We start from the raw sequence: 26,928 nt of genomic DNA, 5'->3' as shown, positions 1-26,928 counted from the left end.
ATCTGTGGGATTTGCACAACCATGTCCATCATCGGTTTGATCTGCTGTATTTCTTGGAACCAGGGTGCACAATATTTACAAATACATATCAAAGAGCAGCCTGTCGTAAGGTTTTCAATAATAAAAAAAAATGAATAAAACACAACAATGTACATTAAATATCATCCTCAAAATACCTTTTGTAATGCTAACTTATCAAAGGTTATCAGAGCTGAAGGAAAGTAATTCAGTAATGTCATGCATGAAACTGGTTCCTACGATAAAACGACACTTCCATTGACCTGCTTTGATACTCACTGTAGGTGGGGTTGTGACATCCATTGCGACACACTGAAGCAGTAGCACTATAGATGTTGCTACCCATGCCTTTAGATGTCTATGGTTGTCGCTAACTACTGTCCTACATCTACTCTAGTACCCTTCAGTCTATGGTAGGGTAGTCTAGGTGTAGTATCCTGAATTTTCACAGTGATTTGAAAGACAGACTAAAAGCAGGCTGAGGTTATCCTATCTACGCACAAACATAGCACAACTCTCACACAAACACTCATTTGTAAAGAAAGATACCAAGTTGACATGACCTATCAGACACCTACATCCTCTACAAGGGCGTACACTTAAGACTTCTACTCATGTACTGTATTGAATCCATATTCTTAAACCAAGGGAGAATTAAGATAACCTCAGCAAAAATCAAACATTTTTGACTTGTGACCATAGTTGAAAAAGGCATAAGAAATAGCACCCCTATTGATGTTTGTTGCAAACCAGAAAGTCTTAAAAACGAAAGAGCGCCAAAAGTTGGGAAGGGGGTTGGATTTACAGACTGTTCTCTTATGCCCTGTTTAGGGTATTAAGATGCGTTTTGGTCGATCGGATCACAAGCAGAAGAGGGAGACATTCCAGTTTACACCTGGTGTTTTAATCAGCCTCTTTTGTCCACTTTCAACCACTTCGGTCCTGATTTCTTCGAGGGGAGGATCTATGGGCTGGTAAATATGTTTTTTTTCAGATCTTGCAATCTAATGGCCAAAATAAGTTAGCACAATTTACATTTGAACGCACTGAAGACGACAGAAAAACATATGCTGAGCATCAGCTTCCGTCTCTGTTCTGACCGCCGTAAGATCACGCTGAATGCTGTGAGTGTGTGTTAGAAATCAGGAATGATGTGAGAACATTGTGCTTGGTACGTTTTAGTCTTCAAACCAAACTTGGGTCTCCAGCCGACAAAGCTTAAATGTCTGGCTAGTGTGCTTTCCATAATGTTTACACATTAGATCAGTTGGCGGAGAGTAGACGGTCTTTTGTGGCTGTTGGAATGCATTCGACCGCATGAGCGTTTACACTACGAAAGGAATCCGGTCAATGCGTTCTCGACTATCTCTGGAAGGGGTCGAAAGTGGACAAGCTCAAAACATTTTAGACCCTATTTACACCCGTACTTGCCGTCGTCCACTTGTGAGCCGATCAACCAAAGCACATCTTAATACCAGAGGTAAACAGGGCCTTAGGGACCATTCACACAAGATGCGATCTAGTGTTCACAATGGAATGGAGAAGAACTGTTTGCAACCCACAGTCTTGGGCAGAACATTCTCTACGCAAGTATGCAAACACTGATGAGAATGCTTGGCCAACACATTGCGAATGCACGCTCCCAGTGCATACATACCACGTGTATGCTGAATGTGGAATACATACAATACATTATTGTGTTACTGTTGCTTTTATAAACCCAAGTTTTCTAGGCAGTAAAGTTATCTATAAATATCCTTCATCAAACTGCATGTTATTATTCTAAGTACCTGGCTACATAAGATGCAATTTGCCCAGCAAGATTCTCTTCAAATTACACTCCTTGTGGAAATGAGAATGCAATGTGTTTTCGCATTATATTATGAATTGCATTCTGACACTGGAATTGGGCTTGCGTGGCTTGAAGTGTCCGCGTAATTGCGTAGAGCTTTGAGCCTTAAAAACATGGCACTCAAGTTGCAAGACAAAACGGCAAAGGCAAAGACTGACGCCAACGTGTGCCGCATGGCCAACAATGAAAAAACAATAACGAGTCTTATGTGAATGGCCCTTCATCATGCAAATATTTTCAGCCAATCACTGCTCTCTGAAAGATTGTACAGAATGTTTTCTAATAATGTGTGATGAGCAGATGTCAAAACACCAGCATGGATTTCATACTCCATAATGCCCAAGAAGTAGCACATTAAGCCTGCTCTACATTTGGCTCCTCATGGCTTGGTTTTCAGCATTTTTCATTTTCTCTTAAAATGCATAGTATAGACCTATATGTTGTGTTATTCATGCCTAACTGCTGGGTTCTATGGCAGAAATATTGCACAAGAAAATGCAGTCTGTGAATCCATTCTGAGAGAGTGACAAAGAGAGAGAGAGAGAGAGTGATAGAGAGAGAGAGAGAGATATGTGCTTTCTAGCAAAGTCAGGATGCACTTTGCCTTCAAATTATTTTTATCGGTGTTCAATCCAGTAGCAAAGTGGTTTACATATCAAATCTTTGAGTAAATATTTTGAAACATTTCAAGAACATGTCCAGGTTACATTTAACCCCAAAATCACAAGAAATATGAAATTATATTTTGCTTAAAGATAATGAAGCCTGTTTTAGGAACCATTAAGATTTATTGAATTAAGTTATTTTTATTACAATTAAAGATGAAGTGCGCATTTAAAAAAAAAAAAAAAAAAAAAAATTATCTTAGTATTTATAATTCTTATTACTATAATGAAAAAATATTCTCATTAATTTTAAGATATTTTTGTTGTTGAAATTAATCATGTGATCATGCTTTTAATTTATGATATAAATTAATTAAAATGTAAAATTTTATGCAGTAATAAAACATTTTATTACAGTAATAAAAAATAAAAACATTTGGGGGGAAAAAACTATTACTTTTTTTTTTTTTTTTTACTTTGTTCAAATGTCTTAATACAAAAATCTTAGCATTAATAGGCATAATTTCATTTATGCAGAATAGATATAAATTTTCCCCCCTTTTATTTTGGGATGAAATGTGACCTGGACAGGTTTTTTGTGAGATCAATCTTTGTTCTTATATGTCTCTTGCTCTCAAGCTCTCTCTCTCTCTCTCTCTCTCTCTCTCTCTAGCATACTGCCGTACACTCTCTTATTTTGCGGACACACAGTGTAGAAGGAAATGATTGCTGTGAATAACTGTGGTAGACAGTCATGCGGATGTCTTGAGGAGATCCCGAGATTTGGAGGTACACTTCTTCAGGCACAGGAAAAACTCTGTAAAGCCCAAAGAAGGTTGCTTGTAATCCAAGACAGTACAGAATAGATTAAATAAGAGATCGGATGATTTTAAAGGTCTACTGTAATCCATATCATCTTTCATTTCAGAGAGAAGGAACACAGGAGTTGTTTTTCAGTTTGTCTCCTTTCCAGATGTGTAGAGGTGAACACACACTGATGGACTGGTGCAGCAGTTCCATACATCACAACGTGTGTGTGTGTGTGTGTGTGTGTGTGGGGGGGGGGGGGGCAGGCAGCAGGGGCCAATCCCAACATGTGCAAGCATGTGCTTGTGTTATTGTTTGTGTCCAGATTCAGATATTGTGTAATTGTGCTATGACACATAAACACACTGTACCTGCACTCTGTGCGTATGAATGTGTGTGTATGTATGTATGTGTGTGTGTGTGTGTCGGTGGGTGAGTAGGGTGAAGATCCTAGCGGCTGCTATTCTTGATGGCTTCCTTGGCAGCTACAATCAGCGGACTCAAACTGGAGAGGGGTTTGGCAAGCTTCAGGAATGAGTGCTGTAAAGAGAAAGAATACATTTAGGAAACTTCACTTTTTGTATCCATTTTGGTCTATATATATTCCTTTAAAACCTTGGAATTACAGTAGTCAACATTGGAAGTGGATCGAAAAAGTCAAGAACGGGTATTTTTCAACATTCATGTATAACTTTGATGAAAGGTTTTGATCCGCTTTAAATGTTGACTACCGTGTTTACATTTCTAAGAGAGTATTGCAGATGTATTAAATACATTTGCAAGTGTCTACTGTCGAAGCAGCAGCATGCCCTTCTGAGGGTTTAGCCTTAACCCAAGACTCTGAAAATGGTTAAAAACCAAATTCCGATGCAATGACATTGCTAATTCCCATAACTACACCAAAATGAGCTAATCATTGAGTAAGTTCAAAACCCGCACACACTGTAGCCTCAACGGGGCCAGAGTGACATCCACACACTTCACGGAGCCAAGGCCAGTCCGAACGGAAGAGCCAAAAATGGATAAGCTTTGTCCCCAAAGCAAACCTGAGGAACTGCCTGTGTCTCTGGATGATATAAATATGAAAATATGCATACTTCAGACTGATCCTATGCAGTTTCGGGAATTTCTTCGCAGTATTCTTGTTTTTTGCTCGCAGGTTTCTCTATAGAGCTCCTCCTACAGCTTCGGAATAGATATTTGACAACAAGATATATTTGACAGATATTTGGCTAGTAGATCAACGACATCAAAGCAGACGGGACATTTTTTAAAACGTCTTCTTCATTCGGGTTCGAACCGCGTGAGGGAGCGCAATAATGACAGAATTTTTGCCGTAAAGCAATTCGTTACATCGCGAGACCTGATATCACGCGACACATCCTGACGCTGCGGCCGCCGGCTCAGAGTTGCAAGGGTGTTCCGCTCACAGGCTATAGGGGGGTGTGAAACAACCACCATTCAACCCGAAAAGAGTAATATAACCATTCCAATGACTCTGAAGCTGTTCAGTTAAGGTAAAAAACCTGCATAGTTCACCTTTAACAAACAAATCTTGGGTTCGAACTTGATACATCCCAATTGTTAGCTAGCAGCGCCAAGTCAGTAGCTCATCTGAGCTCTTTAACTGCCTCATCAGCTAAACCTGAACCCTCATCCATCTCCTTCAAAATATAAGCTTGATAAGCCACCGTAGTATGTAAAGCCGCACATGCCTGACTGGATGCCATATAGGATTTGCTGATCAGAGCAGATGTGACTCTACACGGATTTTCCAGCAGCAAAGGCCAGGATATCCGAGTGGGAGCTGAGGCTGGCCAGAGATCAGTCGTCCACCAGCATCTCCACATACCACTGTTTCGCCAGTCTAAAGCAGCTAGATTAGTAGCCAAAACACGGCAAACACTCATCCAGCTTAGATTGAGCCTGAGGCTGATTCATCCCAATCCAGACATTTTATCTATTGCATCTTTTAAGGATGTCTGAGAGTTGAATTAAAAAAAGACCACATCTGTATATGTGCTTTGTTATTGTATACTTATTATAAGTGTTACCAAAGTATTCATTTAATAGTGACTTTTCAGTTAATAGTGCATTTGTTGGAATCAGTGGAAAGCAACACTAAACAGCCACTGCTAAAATTCACCAGTCTTATATTAGGACTTTGGCTGACGATGTTGGTGTTTTCTGCTTGTCAGTTGAAATTTTAGTGTAAACAATGGAGTTAGAGGAACAACTATTTCTATACAGGTGCTAATATAGAGCAGTATGAGGTAAACTGTGTACAAATGTAGTTAGAAAACTATATTACTTAATACAGATGTCTGAAGCATAGTTTGTTACCTGCAGCAATTCTTTTGCTGACCCTCTCCGGTCTACATCCATCTCCAGACAGCGGTTCAGGAAGTCTCGAAACACTGAGGATAGCCGCTCAGGATTTTGTAGCTCTGGAGTTCCGTTGGTTGCAATTAAATACAGGGCCTACCACAAGGGAAAAAACATTAATGTAGTGGAACCATTATAGAAAAGTCTAAATATCCAATCCAAGTTACAATACAGCAAAAGAGGAAATGTTCAGACATTAATGTTATTTCTCCCAATTTTCTATTATGCTTTTTCAAATATTACCATTCATGCCATGTGTAATAAATATACTACATAATGCCAGCCTATGGCCTTTATTGGCTGCCCGTGAACAACGTCTACTTATTACTTTGGCCCGCCTTTAAACACTGTAGTTGTAGCTAAGAAGCAACATGTTGTAGTAACATGTCATGCTGTGGACATGTTGAGAAGATGCGGTTTTCTGCAGTGTAAATCCACACTAGATATTGATACGATGAAACTGACACAATTGTTTCTGTTCTCATCACTGTGTATACAGTGATGATAAAATTCAGATATGGTAATGGACGTTTCGTTTCCGACACATACTCTAAGCGGTAGACCAATCACAACAGACTGGTCGATCTGACCAATCAGAGCAGAGGAAGCTCTGAGAAAGGAGAGGTTTAGAGAGACTGAATCCTCGATCGAAGCGTTTCAGACACTGTGAGAAAAGAGGAGATGCTGCAATGTATATTATGAGAAAATGTAAGTGTTTTTTACCTTGGATGCATGTAAACCTATTGTAGGAGACCTTTAAAACTAAATTAGGGACTTTTAAAATAGCATAATAGGGGCACTTTAAATGTTTTACTCATTTGTGTTACCAGCTCAGATGCTTTACACTTAGACCAACCTCAACACAGTTAACTACTGTACTTCAGATTGTTTTAGGAAATTCCTGCGTTTTGGATTAGTTGCCATTTTTTTTAAGAAGAACATTTATAATGTGTCTTTTATAAAGCTCTGTGTAAAGCTTACCCTGAGTGGGTTCTCATTCAGGTATGGCGGTTCTCCCTCCACCATTTCAATAGCCATGATGCCCAGGGACCAGATGTCCACTTTAGGGCCATAGGCCTTCCGGGTCACCACCTCTGGGGCCATCCAGTAGGGTGTACCCACCATAGTGCTACGCTTGTTCTGCTCAGGTGTGATCTGAGCACAAAACCCGAAATCCGCTTTAGAAAGAAAGAGAGAAGGGGGTTAAGATGTTGGTCCTGATGCACAACAGGAAATTACATTAACATTTCTGAAGAATTTGTGTGTTCACACTTGGCATGTTTTGTTAGATTAAAACGAAACCCAAGTGCGATTGCTCTGTTAGTGCGATTCATTTGAATAAGTGTGAACATTGCCATCCGAACCCTGGTGAGCACCAAACAATTGGACCGATAAGTCTTGGTTCGTTTCCAAATGAACTCTGGTGTGATTTGAATGAAATATGAACGCAACACAAATTATAAAAAGGACAGAATGCTAAAGCATACCTGTTATTTCTCGTCACAGTCGCGATGTTGCCCATTAGCGTTCAGAACCCCGTCTCCTCACAGCAGATCTTCATTTGAGTGTGTGATGGAGGGATTCCTGACGCTGTTTTGACTCCATTACACGTTTTATAATCTCTTCACGAGTTCTCAGCTCATACGTAGGCTAAGCAGATACAACGAGCGCATTTAGCACATATCGCTATACCTTTATATTCGGTGTTAAAACGTCAAAGTGAATGCTAAGCGAACCAGGACTAAATGTGCGTTTTTTTGGTCCGGATCAAGTGTGAACACACCTAAAAAAAGTTTTTGTGCGTAACTTACTGAGTTTCACAGAACCATCCATGCCCAGCAGAATGTTGTCACTCTTGATATCTCTATGAATCACCTGATTAGAATGGAGGAAGTCCAGAGCCTGTAGACACTGTGAAGACAAATACAGAGAAAGATCAGACCTTCATAGTAATTCAGAGACTAGGTGTGTAAATACGCAGTGTAATTTGAGTGTATACATTACCTCTCTGCACACTGCAGCAATCTGTCCCTCATCCATGCAGGTTTCGGTTACCACATCAGTTAGTGAACCCCCTGCCAAATACTCCATCACCACCCACAACTCATCTCCTACTAGATAACTGAGACAGAAAGATGAAAACCATTTATATTACAGGCACCAACCTGACCACTGAATGAGAAGTAAGATGATAGTAACACGGTACCTGCATTTAAGGTTTAGTACATCTTTATAGGTAGTTTTCAGTATTTCAGGTTGGACAAAAAGTTACAAGTTTTTAATGGCATTTATAATTATTCATATAGCAGATGCTTTTATCCAAAAAGACAAAAATGTGAATACTACAAGCAGAAACATTAAATCCAAGGGAGAAAACTATTCATAACAAATATTTAGATTTTTTTTTTTTAAATGACATTAACATTATGGCTATCGATAGAATAAAATAACCGATATTAATCAAGTTTTTGCCATTGTTGAGATTAACTTCACATTTTGCTTCTAAATACATATGTTTTGTCATTTGTAGTCCATTTTGTTATATTCATTAATTTTCTATTTTCAAGAAAGAAAAGAAAACAATATGTAAAAAAAAAAAAATACATAAATAATAGCAAATTGCTAATAATTTCATAGTAATAAAAACAACTACCCAAACTGTCACAATGTATTTGAGAATGCTTCCATGAACAATTTACACAGACATGTTCTGTTAATGAATAAAGGCAAAGTCTTTAAAACAATAGTCTAAAAAAATTGTTTTTGTAAATAATTGCATTAATTGAACTCTGTTAAATGTTAACACAATAATCAGTTAATATATATATATATATATATACACTTGTTGAAGGTTGTACCTGTCCAGGTAGTTGACTATATTGGGGTTTTTGTTTTCCCTCATCACGAGAATCTCGTTAATAATGAGCTCTTTCTTTGGCTGCTGTTGCAGATTCATCTGTTTAATGGCCACCTGAACAAAGTAAAAGGGAGAGAGGTCAGCAAAGAGCAGGAGGCAAAGTGGAGGCTTTCTTCAGATCGAAACGTAATCTGGTTTACCTCTTGTCCTGTGGCAATGTCAATAGCTGTGTATACTGTCCCAGATGCCCTTAAAACACACAGTGGAGAAGCAGGTTAAAACTTTTCTATACTGTAGTGACTTAGCATGGACTCATCCATTATTCAGTGCACAATAGAGCTCTGGATTTCTTAATGCCCTTAGAGATCACCTCTCAAGAAATATGTACATGTATCTGGGTGGGTAGTTGACATGTCCTGCTGTGCGCTATGCTAAACAACACTTTTCTAATTCAGCTTTAATGACCTTACATGGCTTGGAAGACTACATTTGTGCTTTTACAAATGCATGTCACACTCACGACACAGGACCATTTAAAATGAACTAATAAAGGCAATAAATAAAGACAAATTGGTGATGATGGATGAGCAGTCTTAACCTAAAATATACATTTGACATATTAACGGACATGTTGTCAATCATATCCATAAAAACAACTTAAATGGAAAAAAATGTTTTTATATATACATAATATAATATTCAAGGCTTATTTTGATTATTAACTCATTGGCAGTGAAATAAAACGGTAGAGGTAATATTATTGCGAGTGATGGTATTAGCAGTTGCTGTGTGGAGATTAAAACAAATCCAACACAAATTACAGGGATATAAAATATCTAACCTTTGACCTCTACAACCACAATCATAGTAGTATTCTGGGGTATTTACACAAGGCTGAAAAAAACGTGATGCATGAAGATTAACATAATCTTGCCAGTGTCATCAGTGTATAATTCCCCACTATCTAATACACACATATAAGAGTAAAACGTACATGTGTAAGCTTGAAGAAGCTGCTGCTCTACTTGATATACGAGGCTGTTTATCTCCTTTGTCACACATCTTTTCTCTCTTTCTAGGGCACCAGGCCACAGATTATTATCAGGGTGCATAAATAATAGAGCAAGGGTGCAACTGGATCAGGTGCATTCAGGGTAAGGCCACATTGAAACACCCTTGGACTGATCCTGGAGCAGTATTTGCTGCTCAGAATACAGGGACTACCAGCAACTGACAAGAATATGTACATGTCTGAAATCATTTCTGAGGACTATAGGGTAAAATAAAAAATATAAACCAATTTATGTGTTTAATTGAATTGAATTAATTTACTATGCAATAACTTAGAAAATAATGTATAATAAAAAATAAACAGAAAAAAAAAATCTACACAAGTTCAGTACAAGTTAAAGTAAAAAAAAAAGAGAAAATAAATGTTTAAAAAAACATTTTTAAAAAAACTGCCCACTCAAATAAACTCACCCTCATGCACAGATGAATGATTTTAGAACATCTGGAAACAGTATGGGCTACTTTTTTGGACATTTTTTTGGTAAAAACATCTGAAAACAGCGTTGCTTTGAGAGGAGGTCAGCAGATAACCTCAAAACACACTCCCTGTCTGAATTAATTTTTCATTCGCTCACTTTATTCGTGACTTCTTAAACCTGACATCCATCCCTCCTATCCTTTCTTCTCTGTTGAACCAGTCTTGATCTTCTCATATATGTCTTTGAAATATGAAATGAGAGGTGTGGTGTGTGACTTTGGGTGGGTATGTGTGCATAGATGATGACGGTGTATAAACATACCCTTGTCCTATTTTCTCAAAACGTGTATATTTCTTCTTGGGATCACCAACACTCACAATGCTTCCTGGAAGAAAGAGGAGAACATTGTAAGACTATATGCACACAGAAGCAAATGCATGCAAACAAAGCTTTTGGACAGGTAACTGCTGAAGAGAGATGCATGATGAGTTTGGTTAACAATATAAATCATTGTTAATGATGGTCAGTGACAGACATAGATCTGTTTGAGTGTGTCTGTTGGGAGCACTGTTGGCAGAGAAAGAACAGTAATCTCTGTCTGTTATAAAAACTATAATCTCTGTTTTAGTGCTTAGTGCTGTCAGAAATCTGGATCACATGTGTAGAGTCAAATGGAAAAAGAGACAATGATTCACAGAGTGCACACAAAAGAGACCAGATCTGCATTCCTAATCAAAAATTCGAAAGAAATGTGCGTAAGATACGTATAGGAATTTTTTCCGAATTTGGAACCGACTCCAAAGGATCGTAATGGAATCGAATAAGATTTATCTAAAAAATAAAAAAATGACCATCTTGAGTATACAGACATTCTTTTCGGATCCAGTAAGGTTTCAAATTGTAAATTAATTTCCTAAAGAATCCTGTACACATTCCTTTAGGATTCTTAATAGGGTGTTATTTAAAAAGTATTGCAATTGGAGAAAAACCTTTTAAAAATGGGAACCTTTAAAGCAACTTGACAATTATGTATTAAGTATTGTGGCTGAAATAATATAACAACACAGTTCTGTCATTCATGAATTTTGTCTCCATTCCATATACCACATCCATGAACTGACAATGACGTATCAGTTCACTGAAATATTATTACTAATACTATTTGGATTGTGTAGATGTAACTTTTTAAAGGCTAAAGTTACGGTTACACTATTTCGATGGTCCACTTTAGAGATTCTACTAACTATGAGTAACTTTGCAACTACATGTCAACTAAAACTCATTCAAGTATAAGTAGACTATAGTATACTGTTAGGGTTCGGGTTAGTAGAATGAGTTGGCATGTAGTTGTAAAGTTACTTATAGTTAGTGAAATGCCTAAAGTGGACCATTGCAATAAAGCTGGTGCTCTTAAACCAAACATTGCTATAGTATCAGTTAAAATAAATAACATTCTACCACCACATGCACAGCTAAAATCAACCCTCTTGACCACATACTGAGTTTTTCCAGTATTTCCTCATCTGTCATCTTAGATTTCTTCCTCTGTCGGTCAGTGTGACGGTACAGCGTGCTAGACGTGTTCTCCGGCTGGACTTGTGACTCTGGAGGGGTCGTGACCTCTTTGACCGAAGCAGGAGGTGCAACTGGCTCAATAACAGAGCGCGTGAAGATCTACAACAAAATACAGTGATAGAGTAAATGCAAAGAAATACATATGAGAAAGAAAAAGACAGGGATGAAAGGAGATATAATACATTTCTTAATTGTTTCTTATAGACACAAAGATCAAATAGAGACATTAAGGGTGTGTTCACACTTGTAGTTTCTCTTGGTTCTTTTGGGCCAGAGTGCCAAAAAAAGAAAAATAATACAATTAGTTCTGGTTTGCTGAGTGTTCACACTCTTATTTTTAAAGTCACTGTGAACCGGAAGTAGCGACCGAATTTACTTCAGTATTGTGACGTATTTTCCAAGTGAAGCGTAATATTGAATGAGAAAAACAGAGGACGTGGCCAATGGGAATTGAGTGGATCTAGAAAAGTGAGCGTTCCATTCAGCTCGCTGTCAAAGCTCACAGTAGAATGACTGGAGGGGATGTTCTACCATTCTACCACCATTTTTAGCTCATAAAATGTGTTAAGGATTCAAAGGAGCACCAGGAATTCCTCCGTTACACACACACACACACACGACGCTGTTCTGACAGTTACACTGAACTGTAAAGGGCAAAGTAGCTCCTATAATGAGAAGAACCAGGTATCCTTGAGCATTCTGTTCATCTGTTTAGCTGTCTTTAGTGTGGTTTAAATATGAATGTAACACACACCAGAGTTCCTTTAGAAGCGGACCAGGACCCCATGAAAATGTTGGTCTCGGTCCATTTGTTTGGCGCACACCAGATGGCAGTGTTCACACTTATTCAAATGAACCACACTAACAGAGCAATCGCACTAGAGTTCGTCTTAATTGAACCAAACGTGCCAAATGTGAACACAGCCTAAGTCTCCCACTTCTCAGATTTTTCTCCTAAAAAAGCACCCTAGTAGTCTGACATCTCACTCTAGAGTTTTGTACATTTAACACGTTTTTTGTTCATAATGTATATATCTAATCTACAAAATAAACATGCTGTACTAACAGATTTGGTGTGCTCAGGCCGTGGAGCGATGATGGGTGGCACCTCATCCTCCTCCTCCTCTTCTTCTTCCTCTTCATCCTCCTCTTCCTCATCTTCTTCTTCAGACACCGGAGGTGCAATAGGAGGTTCAGAAGTTGTCTTAGCCCCTGGCTGCGCTCCCACACAGACACACACATGAGTAGAGTGCAAACAGGGTTGAGCACTTCATCCACAATCAATAAATATCACAAATTCATCCATGTACTGCTCATTTGTAGCCTTCATAAGTAGCACATTTAAACAAGAGCGCAATGTTCTACATATATAATTAAAGCTGTCATGGTTAGGCCTGTAATACTTTGTTTCAGTCATTTCAACCTCTAGAGGGCGACATCATAAACACAGTAGACCCGAGTAAACCGAGGCTATTCCAGTTCATGGCTATGTCTGGAACGGAATACAAGTTTATACTAGTAAATACTGTGCAGTTTACGGTATATTTTAAACATAGAAAATTAAACCGAGATTACAACAAAATAACTGTTTCAAACAATAGTTTTCTACATTGTTGCAACATTTCAATTTGTCCAGTTATAGTTATATTTTTAAATGCATTTTAGGTTAATTTGTCAAAACTGCTGCAACTACTTCTGGTTCATTCATCACACATTAAAACAATACTGTAATTGCTGTGCTATGTCCGATTGGTATGTGTATCTGGATCAGGGTTCTACAGTTCAAGTAGTTCATAAATACGCCATAGACACTTTACAAAGTCAGCTGAGACTAAGAGCACTGAAATTATTAAAGGCATTATCATAATGGAATGGATACTCGCAGGACCAGTGAAAACCCAAAGATTTACTATTATTTACTATCAAACGTAGCAAAATCTAACCCATTTAGTACAAACATACATATCGACAACACAAGTAAGGGGTTTGGGATCAACGTCTTTAAAAGCCAGCTGCGATGTTGTGATGATTCAATTATGAAAGGATTTTTAAAAGAAGCTTTGGATTGAGAAAATAACTACACTCTTAAAAATAAAGGTTCCCAAAGGGGGTATTCGTAGCAATACAATAGAAGAACCATTTTGGGTTCCCTAAAGAACTTTTCAGTAAACGGGTCTTAAAAGAACCATTTTTTCTTAGCAAGAAGAACATTTGAAAAATCTAAAGAATGTTTTCCACTAAAAAAAAACTTTGTGCAATGGAAAAGTACAATGGATGTTAAAGGTTCTTCATGGAACCATCAATGCCAATTAAGAACCTTTATTTTTAAGTGTACAATCTGAACCTTCAATTCAGAGCACTTGTTTTGTCAAAATGCATGGAAATTAAAACAGCTGAAAATGAAAACATAGCATACTACCTCCTAAAGAGGAAGCATTAAACAAACCCATATGCTCTACAAGGTGAATCTGAATTAAAACAGCAGCCTTACTTGTGTAAAGGTCACACTTACAGGATTAAGCATCACATGCATTTTCATATTTGTCTCTGCCAATTAGAAACTGGAATTTGGGCCATAAAAAAAAAAAAAAAAAAAAAAAATTCTAAACCTGAAATATAAGGAAGAGATTCCAGAAGCGTCCAGCACCTGTTGGTATGAGATGGATGGCGAAAGATAAAAGACACACATACACACACTTGCATGCACGTGACGCTGTAGTTGTATGTTTTCATGGTTAACTGCACTAGGGAGTATTTAATAAGGCAAGCAGCAATTGTTTTATAGCTAGCAAGCTAATCTAAATAGAGCACTAGAGTATAAATCTGAGAAATTAAATATTAGAGGGGAAAAAATAAGAACGATATCAAATTGACCTAAATTAACATTAAGGTCCCTAAATGTATTTCTCTTTAAAACCCCAAGAAATAAAATAGGAGAATAGGATAAATATATTTTAAAAAGGAACTTCAAGAAACTCCTGCTTGCCAAGCAATAGCAAGTAGCAGTCATGCCTTTATAGCAACCCTCTGGCCTAGACAGAAACGTGAATTTCACGTAATACATTACATCGAATTTCAATTAATACATGAAATAAATGATCTCCTGAAAACAGGAAAGACAAATTCAATTGTCGAACAATTTCATGGGGTCTTTGTTAATATGTTGGTGTATTATGGACTAGTTTTGTTGTGCATCCAACCTAAACTTAACCTCGTTTTAGATGAGAAATAAAACATTGTGTTAAAGATATTACTGAGATTAGCTCAGCAAGCCTTGAGTTCCCAGTGAGATCTAGACATTTATAAAACTTTGTCATCTCACTGCAGTGAGTAAAGTACAGACTACAAAAACTAGCTTGTGGAAAACCACAAATTTGGGCAGTTGGGTCACTGCTAGTTCGTGTACAGTAATGTGTTTAGGTATCAAATGCCCAAATATTGTGTCTCTGACTCATGGCTGCACAGTAGAGGCATTAGCTTTGCCAAATGATGCAGCTTCCTTAGTGCCGTACAGTATAAAGGTGAAGTGTTACCTTGTCAAAAAACGCGCTGCAGGTTCTAAGGCTGACAGGTGGCCCGGAAGACAGGAGGCGGTTCTGAATGATGATAAGGTTGAGAACGGGAGGATATTTTACTTGACACAAAAAAACCCCACAAAGTATTCAAACACTACAAATGGATTCCAGGCAACAGAGGATAGGAGGGGAAGTGTGACATGAGGGAGGAAGGCAAAGGAGAAAGGTGGCTTGGAGGTGAGATTCTGAAAATAATGAGCGAGGAGGAAAATACAACTTAGAAAAGGGGTGAGCATCTTCATTATTGCGGTCTAAACATGGACATTCATTTGCCACCACTTTACAGTTCATACCAAACAATCAAGCTGTCAAAGTTTGTATACAAAGATCAGAGCAATTGTCCCAGCAAAACCGGATTTTCTGCCAGGAAAAAATGTCAGATAAAAAGCTTTTCAGTGCGAGATAGACACACATTAATCTGGGGAATAATTCTTTTGGACATCTTAAGGGTCCCTGACACTTCAATAATCAATGCTTTGATGAATCGTGCATCACAACACACACCTCCGCATGTAGTCTATAACTACTTAGAAAACATTCTGATGAAAAGCTGTCACCACTGCATTTTTTAACATCTGAAATGGACTTATATGACATCAAGCAACCAAAGTGCACATAAATATTCACACGAACAAAACCTCTCAGTTCTAGCATTGCTAACTTGACATCACTGCCTATTTCTTCATCAAACAAAAATGCAGTCAACTAAACATAAAAAAATGACACTGCTTACTTTAAATTGTCTGTTGTCATTAGCTGGGGGAAATGTAAAGGACGTACGTTTTTCTTATCCGAAGATTGCAAACAAAGTGTATAAAGGTTAAGAATTTCACTTCACCCTCTCCATTTAAAATGAAATCGCTTCTTGTCCTTTCATGAACCGAGCGTGATTACTCGCGTACTGATTTGTGAAAGTCATTTGTTGTTTTTATGGTTGTACGATGAGCAGATTTTTAATTGTCTAACATTTCTGCAATTTAAAACTATTCCTAATTTGAATGCTTAACCTTAATTGAGTTATTTACTGATGAACTGTGGGTTATTTAACTCTTACATGTTCTTCTATTAGATAGAAATGACCAATTGTATACAATGAAGAACAGAAAGAAATGAAGCGATGAAATCAAATTATTTTTGTAGAATGGTATCGAAGGCATTTTAACATTTGAAATTAGTTTGTGAACTAACTGTGAAAAATATGAACTATTTATCATTAGATCATCATTTCTTTAGTAGACAAATAAAATAGTATTTGCTTGTAATAAATATTTTTATGTGTTTGTAATGACTAGTTTTTCGGTGGTAATGTAAACAGCAAAAAGTGTTCTAAATGTAATCGGTCTACCCTAATTTGGATTCAGCTTCATGATGGATTATATTCTGTTCTGCGAGCTGCTCACGTGATTTCCCATGATTTAAATGGAGTAAAATAAGTTTATCCATTTTTGATTCTCTTCCCAAATCGTCACTCACATCTCAGCCTCTCTCTTTTTCCCAGGGGATTTATTGGTGTAAACATTTATTTTCCTCCTTTTGTTAACTTTGAAAACATATATTCACATTTGAATGTGGTTAAGTAGAAAAACGCTCATATTTTTACATCAAAATTGTTTTTAAAATTAAGTAAATGATGTATATTAGAAATGAGTGGTCTGTGTGTTCGTACAGAAATGTTTTATCTTGTGGGTTTCAACTTTCATCTCTCCTCAAATTCAACTTGGCGGTACACAGTTTGTACTTTTGTATGTCAATTTTATTCATGTAATGCTTTTCCCACGTGCTGGTTTCACTTTAAATTAGTTTGGGCTTGGTATTTTTAATAAATGTTTTTTTTATAATGAATGACACTAATTTGTTTATATAATGTTTATCCATTCTTGTTCTGTAAACCATTCAATTTGTAGGATTTTCTTTTTTTTCTGGCAAGAGTGGAATTAAAATACATGTTAAAATTGAAAACATTTCATTTTTTTTCCCAGTATTTTAAATGATTTCTGAATGTAATAAAATGCAACTTATCAGTGTTTTTTCTTACAGTATTTTAATGCAGTTTTGACCTGGTGTGACTTGTTTTTGTTTTTTTCTGGAAAGTACTGTACTTTCTATCAAATTACTCGCTCTCTTTCTCGCTCTCATTTTCGGCCGCTCCTGCTAGGAGTCGCCACAGCGGATTACCTATAATATAATATCCTGATCTTACCTATAAATATAATATCATAATACTGCATTCAGCTTTAATGCTGTAACAATAAGATTTTCCCTATAACGGTGAAGACACTATCAAAATACATAATTATATTCCTATTAAGTTTCTTTGTTTTCAATTCATGTAAATATTTACATAAATGTATGTTTTAAAAAATATTCAATAAATAATTGAGTGGTATTGTCTGCTGGACTTGAAACGTGTTCAATAACGTTTGTGGAAACTATGCCCTTAAGCCTATTTAATGCTCTTTAAGAAAGTTATTCATGTAGTTAAATCAACCCACGCTCAGGAAAAATGTGTGCCTGTGGCAAGATTTTGCAAATATGTAATGTTGCTTCTTGCACATTTCATGGCAGTTTTAAAGTCAAATATCCAATGAGTGACGCTAAAAATCTTGTTTAATTGCACCAACTTTTTATTATGTTGGTCAATTACTTTACAAATAATGCACTAGATAAAGGTGTTTTGAGGTGATAAAATATGATTGTACAAGGAACCATGCAAAAATCAGGGGCCGTTTGCATGACACCATTTTACACTAAAGACGGAAAACCCTTTATACGTTTTGGCCGTTAATTTACAGGACAGCGGTGTAAAATAAAAATTGAAAAAGGTTTCAGAGTGCAAGTTTTTGAAACCAATACCATTATAGTCTCCCTGTAAACAGCTAAAAAAGCAAATTTGTAAAAAACAGCGACGTCATGCGCATGCGTATAACAGTATATAGACGTGTAGCGTTTCTTTACAAAGTGACATCGCCAACTACTGGCCTGGCAGCAATATACAGGGTTTTTAATCATTTTCACGGATCCGTGTGAACGGGGATCGTTTTGACAATGTTGTCGTCTGTACGTGAAAAACACAAAAGAAAAACGTTTCTGGTTTTAGTATATTGTTGTTGTTTAAACATACCCTTAGTGTTCATTCGTTGATAGTCTGCCCTTGTGTAATCATAATTTGTTTAAAAGAAATAAAAGTCGTTTACCGTCCCTAGTGTTCATTTGTTATTTTTATTTTTTTTCAAAAATATAGGTAGAGGCATCAGTCAAGTATGTGATTGATGCAATCCTATAAAAGCGCTGATGGAGCGAAACGTTCTGAGCGTGATCTACTGACAACGTGCAAATTAAAGAACACACACGCAGCCGGATCATTTCCATAATGACCAACGCAAACTACCAAGAGCAGCGCAAATTAGCATCTGGTTTAAGACATGCTTTTTTTTGGGTGTTCAAAAATAGTGAATTGATGAGCGCAAACCTTAATAAATCACCTTGCATGATTAATTTAAAAACTCTCCTCCCATACATTTTGCGTCTGAAAGGGAAACTCCTACAAATGCATATGCAAAAATGTCAGCCGCAAAAATAACCGTGTCCACACCTTTTCAGCACTAACTTTTCACAGCGTGTCTTTAGCAAATCCTGACAGTAGTTTTTTAACGCCAAAAGAGGGTTTGCGCTGGAGCAAGCTGTTAGTAAATCTGGACCTTCATCTTTTACTAAGGAATGGCTCAAAAAATACATAATGTTACTGTACATAACTACAAAGAAAATGTGCAATTCAGCTAGTCCATGTTATTAACGGTTATGTTTGTGAGGGGCAGACATGGCATTACTGGATGCTTGAATCATGAATCTTTTAATTCATGAAGATGAATTAGTAAATTGAAATAAAATGTCAAACTGGGAAACAAAATAACAAAAAGAGCAACAACAACAAACAAACAATAAAACACTCACCAGTGTATTGGCTGCAATGTAACCATGAGCAGATTTATCTGGAAGCAAAAAAAGTCCATTAGTCAGAGTTTTACTCAAGCAACCTAATTTAAAATATAATTATATAAATGTAGTAAATATCAAATCCCAATTGCAGTCTGTGTAATACTAATTCTAAAGGTACTTGTTTTGGGATAGTCCGGCCACTCTTAAGAAACCGAGCCATTTGTGCTATTTATACTAAAATGTCATAAGTTTGGTATTCATATAATTCAAATATTCATACTTTGTTACTCCAAGAAGTTTTAGGGTTACTGCACCACATCATTTTATTTCAATTTAATGGTGTTTGTTGTACCAAGAATAATTCATGTATTTTTAATCAATCTGAATTTCATATAATGTCTATTAAAAAAATGTGTCCTAATTAAAAAATAATACTTAATCCTGCCAATTACATGCAAATCAGATTATAGAGACATTACTAAACATCACAAAACAGGCACAATTTCATTAGAATAACCCATTTATGCAGGGGCATTACAATACATTTTTCAAGGTAAGGCCCGGGGATTTCATTGGGGTGGAAAAAGAAGAAGAAATCCCAGCCTACTTAAAATCTACAGAAAATGAGAATATCTAACCATGACCATGTATAGCCTTTATGTATATACTTTAAAACAAAGTATTGTAAGGCACACGCATTTACTAGTGCTTCACTTCGATACCACACCGACTTAGACCCTATAAGCATATTTTTCCAATAAAGTGGCTAATATTAAGGACTAAAAATTAATTGACATCTAAAAAGGAGAAGTCAGTTTTTATTGCGATCAGAAAGCTTTGTGCAACAGGGGTAGCCAGAGGGGTTGTCAAGCTTCGCTACAGGGCCACCGTATTTGCATGTTTATTTGAGTGTGTGCGCGTGCCTCACCTCCTGACGTGAAGCTCATGTATTTCTGGTTGTTGACAGTCTCTTTGGAGTCGTAGAACTTGAGAACATCTATGACAGCCTGAGGGTTTTTCTTCTGTTCCAGCTTCGTAATATTAGAGGTTTGCAATAACCGAGCCCATTGCTCTGGAATACCCTGTTTATGTGTACATGTGTGCATTGGAAATAGAAAGAAAAAAAAGAACATAAGTAAATCATACATACTTTGCATGTGCCAAACACAAAGGAAAAAAGTAAGAACCGTGAACCAAACTTTATGACACTATTAGCAATTACTAAACCAGGGTTCCTCAAATAGAAAAAATAAATAAATAAATTGTGAACCTATTGAACTAAAGTTGCAGAAATGGCTATGCAGAACTCTATACTGTGATTACAATAGTTGCATGTATGATAAATACATGAATTTGCAACAATACTTTAAAATCTATGGCACTGGTGACAGACATGAAGTTGATTACATCTTAATGGGCCATTCACACAGGACGCATGAAAAGCTTTCCGCCCTTTTTTATTTATTTGAATTAGATTTGACCTAAAATATTTTACATATAGCATTTGCCAGTTGTATTTTTAATGATTTTCAATCAAAGGTTAAAAAGTGTGTGAAGTTAGACAAATATATAGAGGGGTCAAATTTATTTCAGCACATTCTGTCACTAAACAATATTAGCGTTATGGCATTGTTCTAAAAATCCTCCATATAGTTTCAGATTTTCATAAGTAATGCTATTATTTATAACAAACACACATGCCATATCCACACATACTACACACATGCAAAATGTCATAAAAGGACACCATTGGCATGAACCATACATCACAGAAAACAATGACTCTCAAATGAAAAACCTAAAACCCCAGAGACTGGGTGAACTCACAGTGAACTCCCCCGTTACTGCGTCAAAGCCTACATGGATAGTGTGCTCGAAATCAGAGGGCAGGGATATCTCTGGACGCTCTTTCTCTTTCTTCTTATTGGCTGTTGAATAGAAAAACAAACCCTTTTAAACCTTTCAGATCAGCTCATCAAAACAGTACCATGTCAGTGTCCTGGCAGTGGGACGTTTGGCGCACTTTTATTATTGCCCTTTTTTCCATATCACATATTTTCGTAATCAAGATAATATGAGGTATCATTCGAAAATTAAACAATCAAAATTCATCCTGTGAAAAACCTTTTGAAATTGAACATCGTGTTACCATGGAAATGGTGCTTTAAAACCTTTTAGCGGGCTAACATTTTTATGATCTTAACTTCAGATTTGGAAGGCAACTTGGTTAAACATATTGCTTTGATCAAAATGATTCTGTAAAATATATATTTTGTATAAAAAAAGTTTTTTGTAGTTCAGTACATTTGAATTACAGTAACTGAAACTTCTATAACTTTTTACACTTTCATTACAGTAAACTGAAACTTCTATAACTTTTTACACTTTCATTGAAGTTTAGCCAAAAATTGTAAATTATTAGGTCAGCACAGAATATGCGGCCACAGTACACTGCAAGAAACTGTAGATTTTCTTCTATAGAAGTTCTACCCATCCCTTATATGTTTTTATTAAATATTTTGGCTAATTTAATGACGCTTTAAGCATTTTACCATATTTAGATACATTTGGCATATTTTCCCCCACAAAAAAAAAGTGAAAACGAAAGTTTACAATTGTGCACATACTTTTGTCTCCCCCGGGAAAGATGGACCTGAGACGGGCTTTCTTGTTCTTCTCTTCTGGAGCCATTGGAAGTGGTTTGGAACTGTGTACTGAGGAAGGGTCACGGGAACTACTGTTCATTCTCAAGGGGGGGGCAGGTGGTTTTTCTTCAATATCGACACTATCGGACATCTTTAGTTGCACTCCCTATGGCCTGCAAATACAGAAAGAAAGTTTTTGTAAAGTCCATTTTTCAGATATAAGATCATTGAAAAAAATGGTACACTTCACAAGGTTCTAAACATTAAAGTTAATCCCTTAAAACTCATTCAAGTTTATCCTTTAAAACTCATTATTCATGCCCTAAAACAGCTTGAATGTAACTCTACACCCTTGCTTCATTTAGTATACACAGATCCATATGCAAATTACCCCACCTCCACTCACTCATACAGGGTCATCTACAAGTCTATGTATCAGAAAGAATAGTAATCTCTACAAAACCGGACACATAACAGCAATTCATTTGATTAACTTTTGCTTGACTGGGTTATCAAATAGCTAATAATGTGTTGCTAATGTTACAAAAACCATGTCCTTGTTCGCCATCTCAGAGTCAGACAGCTGCCTTCTAAAAATCAGTCGCTTTAGAAAAGCTTTGAACAACTAATATACATCATATAGATAATTAACCCACTATATTGCTAAATGTACCCGATTTTCAAATCAACAGAAAAATTTACCAGGATAAGCTGGCTTCTCTTGAGACTCCCCTGCTTCAGAGCATAGTTGGAGCCCGCCTGCATATTGACAGAATAGGTTACAAAATTTGATTTGCCGATTTCAAACAGTATTTTTGAGACTGTCTTTGGTTCACTGCAGTTTTAAGGAGAAAATACTCAGCAATGGTGTTGACTCGTGAATTTGCACATGGTTTTTCTTAAAGCATTTTTAAAACACCACATAGACATATAAACAACATTAAAAAAACATTAAATTATTATTTTATATTATACATGCCTGTATACTGCATTGTGTAATGTATAATGTTGTATGCATGCCTTATAATCAAACCATTAATTAATGAAACCCAATATATAGCATGTCTCATATCACAATAATCCTCTCTTATATTTTTTATTGTTGATTTATATACTTTCCTCAACTTAAATTATACTCAGTTTGCCAGCCAACTCTGATTATGCAAATAAGCTTTATTTCAGGATTTTCAATGTATATATTTTTTCCTACACAAAATGGCACTTTAGGATTGTCTGGTCCACCTTCAAGTGGTGTGACCTCTGTAAAAGAGCCTTCCAACACAGAGTGAGACAACCAGAAAACCACTCTATCATCAAGTCTGAATAATATTTCCAACGTTTGTAAACATCAAAGGCAGTGGAAGAATCAAAGGCACATTTCACTACTACCTCCCTCACTCAGGAATCTCCAACTCCAGGAAAAATCCTTAAAACTTTCATTACACTGCATCTGGACGCTGATTCAACAGCTAAAGGCAATACTACACTTAAACCTTTGCTGAACAAAGGTTTTTAAGATAAGCTACTGACTTTTTACTGAGGTATTGATTGACTGACTCTTGCATTTCCATATTTCCATAGCTTTATTTCCAGCATTTTTTCTAAGCGTCATTCATTCACTCTTCTGTTTACTTGTGCATGCGTGTGATATTGCATGTGTTTATATTTAGATTAGTCATTGTGCTTTCTGTAGGATAGTTAACTATTTTAAACTAAATAAACTTGTGTGTACATTCACACACAAGGTTGTTGAGTGTTCACTGCTTACAAAATTAATGTCCCTTAAGTTATCCAATCTTGCTACATGCTCTGAATAGTACTGTAAACAGTAAGAAATGCATGTTTTTTTCTGGCCAGGGAAATAACATGTCTTAGATGATGATTACACTGAATATTTGCTGGGCGATGTAAGTTTTGCGATACATTTTACAGCTGATGCAAATATTTACAATTGATCATGATTCTTAATTAATTATTTATATCTCCAATTTTGCTACACTATGAACAGAAAAAAAGCATGTGATGTATCTGAGATTTATATTATTTGTTTAAAAAAAACAGGGATAATTTTATTTCTCAATTCATGACCCCTTTAATATTTGGATTTAGAAGGGCGCTCGAGTGCCACTTTTGTGACTGCTGTGCACACACACAATGCAATTTTTTTATGCACTATAATACAGGGCTCCAGAGCGAACTACTACCTGACAGCCCATGCAGCATTAGGTCACCAAAGAGTGAAATCAAATGAGGAACACACCAGGGCGGCATTTGGGACAGGGCCAGAAGATGCTTATGATGCATTCTTATAGTTTTGAGGAATTTTGAAAGAGCCTGAGTTTATACTCTTCAGTAAATAAAGATACTAATGGCTTATAGTTGTTTATGCATTAAAACTAGTCACACAGAACATACTATAGAAAAATAAAATCACCTGTGAAGAAGAAACTTTGAAAATCTCTTTGTGCATCTCTACTCCAACACTCCCAGAACAAAACAAAAAAAGATACAAAATATGTCACTGGGGTGGAACCCTTTTAAAAAGGTACCATTTAGGTTAAAAAAAGGACAGGTACCGGCAAAGTGACAGGCTTTTTTTCCCTGAAAGTGATTAAATTAAGAATTAGATAATGTTAATCAAACACTGACCAGTCATTCCCAACATTCACTGGAAGGAAAACACTCACACAAACAAACACATGCGGTTTCATCTTTTCAAAGTAATCAATTGTAATTAGCCTGTGACCCTGTGGATGTCATAGATTTTTGCCATTATGAAAGCATACATCAGAAATGACGTCCATAAGCCTGTGCAGTGTATGTACAGTACACATTCTAGTAACAAACTTTGTTGGTTTGTTTTTCCAATTTCCCTATTTCCCTATTTCCAATTTCCCCATTCCACATTCAAATATGTACAAACCCTGGGCAAAGCCTACAACCTTGTGCCACAATATCGGCATTTGGAAAAAATAGAGATAAACAATTTATTTCATCATATAGCAAGCAAGCAAAGACCACAACTGTTCTGTGTATATGCAAATTTCTATCTGCCACAGCCAACTGCAAAATCAAACAAAAGAAAGAGTTCGCCACAATTTTTTCATCTTTTGTCTGGGACAGCCCAAAATCGTACAATGTGTACTGGGCATTAAAGGGTGATTGCGGTTCTTCCCACTTCATGATGCCGATAGGGGCTTATGCACCGGATAGTTCTAGGAACTTAGTTCTAGGAACTAGCCATCAGAATGGTTCCCTGGGAACTAATGGTTCCCCTAGGAACGTTTTCCTGCATTCGCACCGCCAGTAGGAACTCTGAAGTGAAGTAAGCCGCACTCGTTGTTGTGACTTTTATTTTGACGGCGTAGTGGACCTTTATTTTGATGCCGCTGAGAAACGCCAGAGCCTTAAAACACAGTGCTCGCATTCTCTGTGTGCATTAGTTTACGATCGGTAACAGTCCTGTCTAATACGTTATTGAATAGAACTGTTATACATAGAAAGACAGTATGCAAATGTATTAGCGTATGCCGTGTGGTTGATGTCCGGCTAGCTGAGCAGAATAATCATGTTTCTCTTGGTCCCCTCAAAACAAAAGTTGCATTGGATTGTCTTCTCAGCGTAGAGAGGCCCATCTATCACTTTTCCATGTTCGTAGAGTTAGTTTGTGGAGTAAATATATAGGTTATAGGCTATTCTGTGTGTTTGCACAGCCTTTTTAAAAAATGGCGGGTGCTGGTGTTTCATGTGCGTTCGGCTAATCCGCGTACACTAGCGTCATGGATAGTTCCTATAGTGCTGGTTTAGACCCTACTCTGAAGCTAAATTAGTTCCTCCAAAAGGAGTTCCTAGAACGGAAATCGATACTAGTTCCTGCGGTGCGAACGCGCCAACATCCGGATACTTCTGCCAATAGTTCTAGTAACTATGAAAAGGTTCCTCCGGTGTGAAAGCCCCTAAAGCCATGTTAACATCTTTTCAGACTGAACGATCCCTAGTTGATAGCTCTTCAAGATTATGGGTAGTGCTCTTCACTAAGGTGCATGGTATATCAAACCACCATGTATTTCATTTGATAGCACTGAAGCATGTTACCATAAACGTACTTGTATTTGTTTTATAAGGGTAGTGATGTTTTGAACTAATAGCAGCAGCTTTACAGCCAGTAGCATACATGGTGTTAACTTGATATACTAAAATTGACCACAAGCATAAACAAAATACAACATGTGAGAAGTTATTCTGCTGAAGTCATTATGCTGCTCCGTTATAAAGCAGAAAACAGAAGCATAAAATGAATGAAGAATGAAACTTGCTAGCAAAATGTGTTGTACTATATAGATTGCTCACCAAGTCAAGTGACATCAACATGCCTGTTTTTTGATAGTCACAGACCATCAGAATCCAATATATCCAATTTTATATAGTAATAATAATAATAGTACTTTGTAGTGGAAGTCATTTTAAAATTTTAATCTGTGGTCCATTCACCTGAGAGAAATGTTGAATTTTGTAATATTTAGGAAGGCTGGATCATAAAATGACAAACTGGATTTAAATTCCACAATAATGTCAAAAAGAAATTAATAAGAGCACATGAATCGTCCACCAGGCCACATCACTGCCTTTTATTTTGTTGAAAAAGCAATAAGGGGCTCAATGCAATACACAGATATCCTATCCATTCGTACCTACTGACCTTCGATAGTTATTGATTGATTTGACAGTGTATTGATTGATTGACTGATTTGAATTTAACAAATGACAATAGAGCATGAGAAACTCTTCAACAGCAATGAGTTCATTCATGCATGGAGTTGGTTTGTGTGTATTTTCCTCTGCTGTGCAGTAAGGTGTGGTGCTCACTCTTTAACTGTCGTTTTTCTGGCCAAACCGGAGGTCTCACACACAGAATGACAATTCCCTGTGAGAGCCATAAATCACACCCAGCACACACAAATATAAACCCAAACGTACATTAAACAGTTTCTCACCACTCTTTTTACTGTCATCATCATCATCTGTCATTTTACAACACACAAAGATTGTATTAAAGTGTTAAGTGCATATTGGATTATGCCATCTCAAACTATGCTGATTTATTTAACTCCGCCTTCAGGAATTGTCCACTAGTGGCAAACAAAACAAAACCAAAGATAGTGATTAAAAAAAAAGAAACATCC

The 26,928-nt window shown here is 36.7% G+C and overlaps 1 protein-coding gene across 5 annotated transcripts in view; it reads right to left on the bottom strand.

The window, feature by feature from the left end:
- Positions 1 to 2,949: 2,949 nt before the first annotated feature.
- Positions 2,950 to 26,928, bottom strand: part of LOC306995452 (serine/threonine-protein kinase PAK 3) — a 42,447-nt gene continuing 18,468 nt past the window's right edge. For 2 of the 5 annotated variants that reach the window (XM_079607063.1, XM_079607064.1), the window contains exons 2-17: positions 22,448 to 22,504; positions 21,728 to 21,918; positions 20,928 to 21,028; positions 20,029 to 20,182; positions 19,116 to 19,153; positions 15,123 to 15,185; positions 12,656 to 12,805; positions 11,514 to 11,688; positions 10,336 to 10,399; positions 8,725 to 8,773; positions 8,526 to 8,638; positions 7,672 to 7,789; positions 7,479 to 7,578; positions 6,649 to 6,845; positions 5,626 to 5,763; positions 2,950 to 3,822 (exon numbers count right to left, since the gene is read on the bottom strand). In XM_079607063.1, the coding sequence (XP_079463189.1) occupies positions 3,733 to 3,822; positions 5,626 to 5,763; positions 6,649 to 6,845; positions 7,479 to 7,578; positions 7,672 to 7,789; positions 8,526 to 8,638; positions 8,725 to 8,773; positions 10,336 to 10,399; positions 11,514 to 11,688; positions 12,656 to 12,805; positions 15,123 to 15,185; positions 19,116 to 19,153; positions 20,029 to 20,182; positions 20,928 to 21,028; positions 21,728 to 21,896 (1,719 nt within the window). In that variant the 5' untranslated portion in view covers positions 21,897 to 21,918; positions 22,448 to 22,504 and the 3' untranslated portion in view covers positions 2,950 to 3,732. The remainder of the gene's footprint in view (positions 3,823 to 5,625; positions 5,764 to 6,648; positions 6,846 to 7,478; positions 7,579 to 7,671; positions 7,790 to 8,525; positions 8,639 to 8,724; positions 8,774 to 10,335; positions 10,400 to 11,513; positions 11,689 to 12,655; positions 12,806 to 15,122; positions 15,186 to 19,115; positions 19,154 to 20,028; positions 20,183 to 20,927; positions 21,029 to 21,727; positions 21,919 to 22,447; positions 22,505 to 26,928) is intronic. The other 3 variants (XM_079607062.1, XM_079607066.1, XM_079607065.1) reach the window with 3 other exon arrangements.

This window comes from Phoxinus phoxinus (assembly GCF_949152265.1).
Source record: "Phoxinus phoxinus genome assembly, chromosome: 3".
In the NCBI taxonomy this organism is placed as follows: Eukaryota; Metazoa; Chordata; class Actinopteri; order Cypriniformes; family Leuciscidae; genus Phoxinus; species Phoxinus phoxinus.
This window is presented reverse-complemented; position numbering and strand designations above follow the sequence as displayed.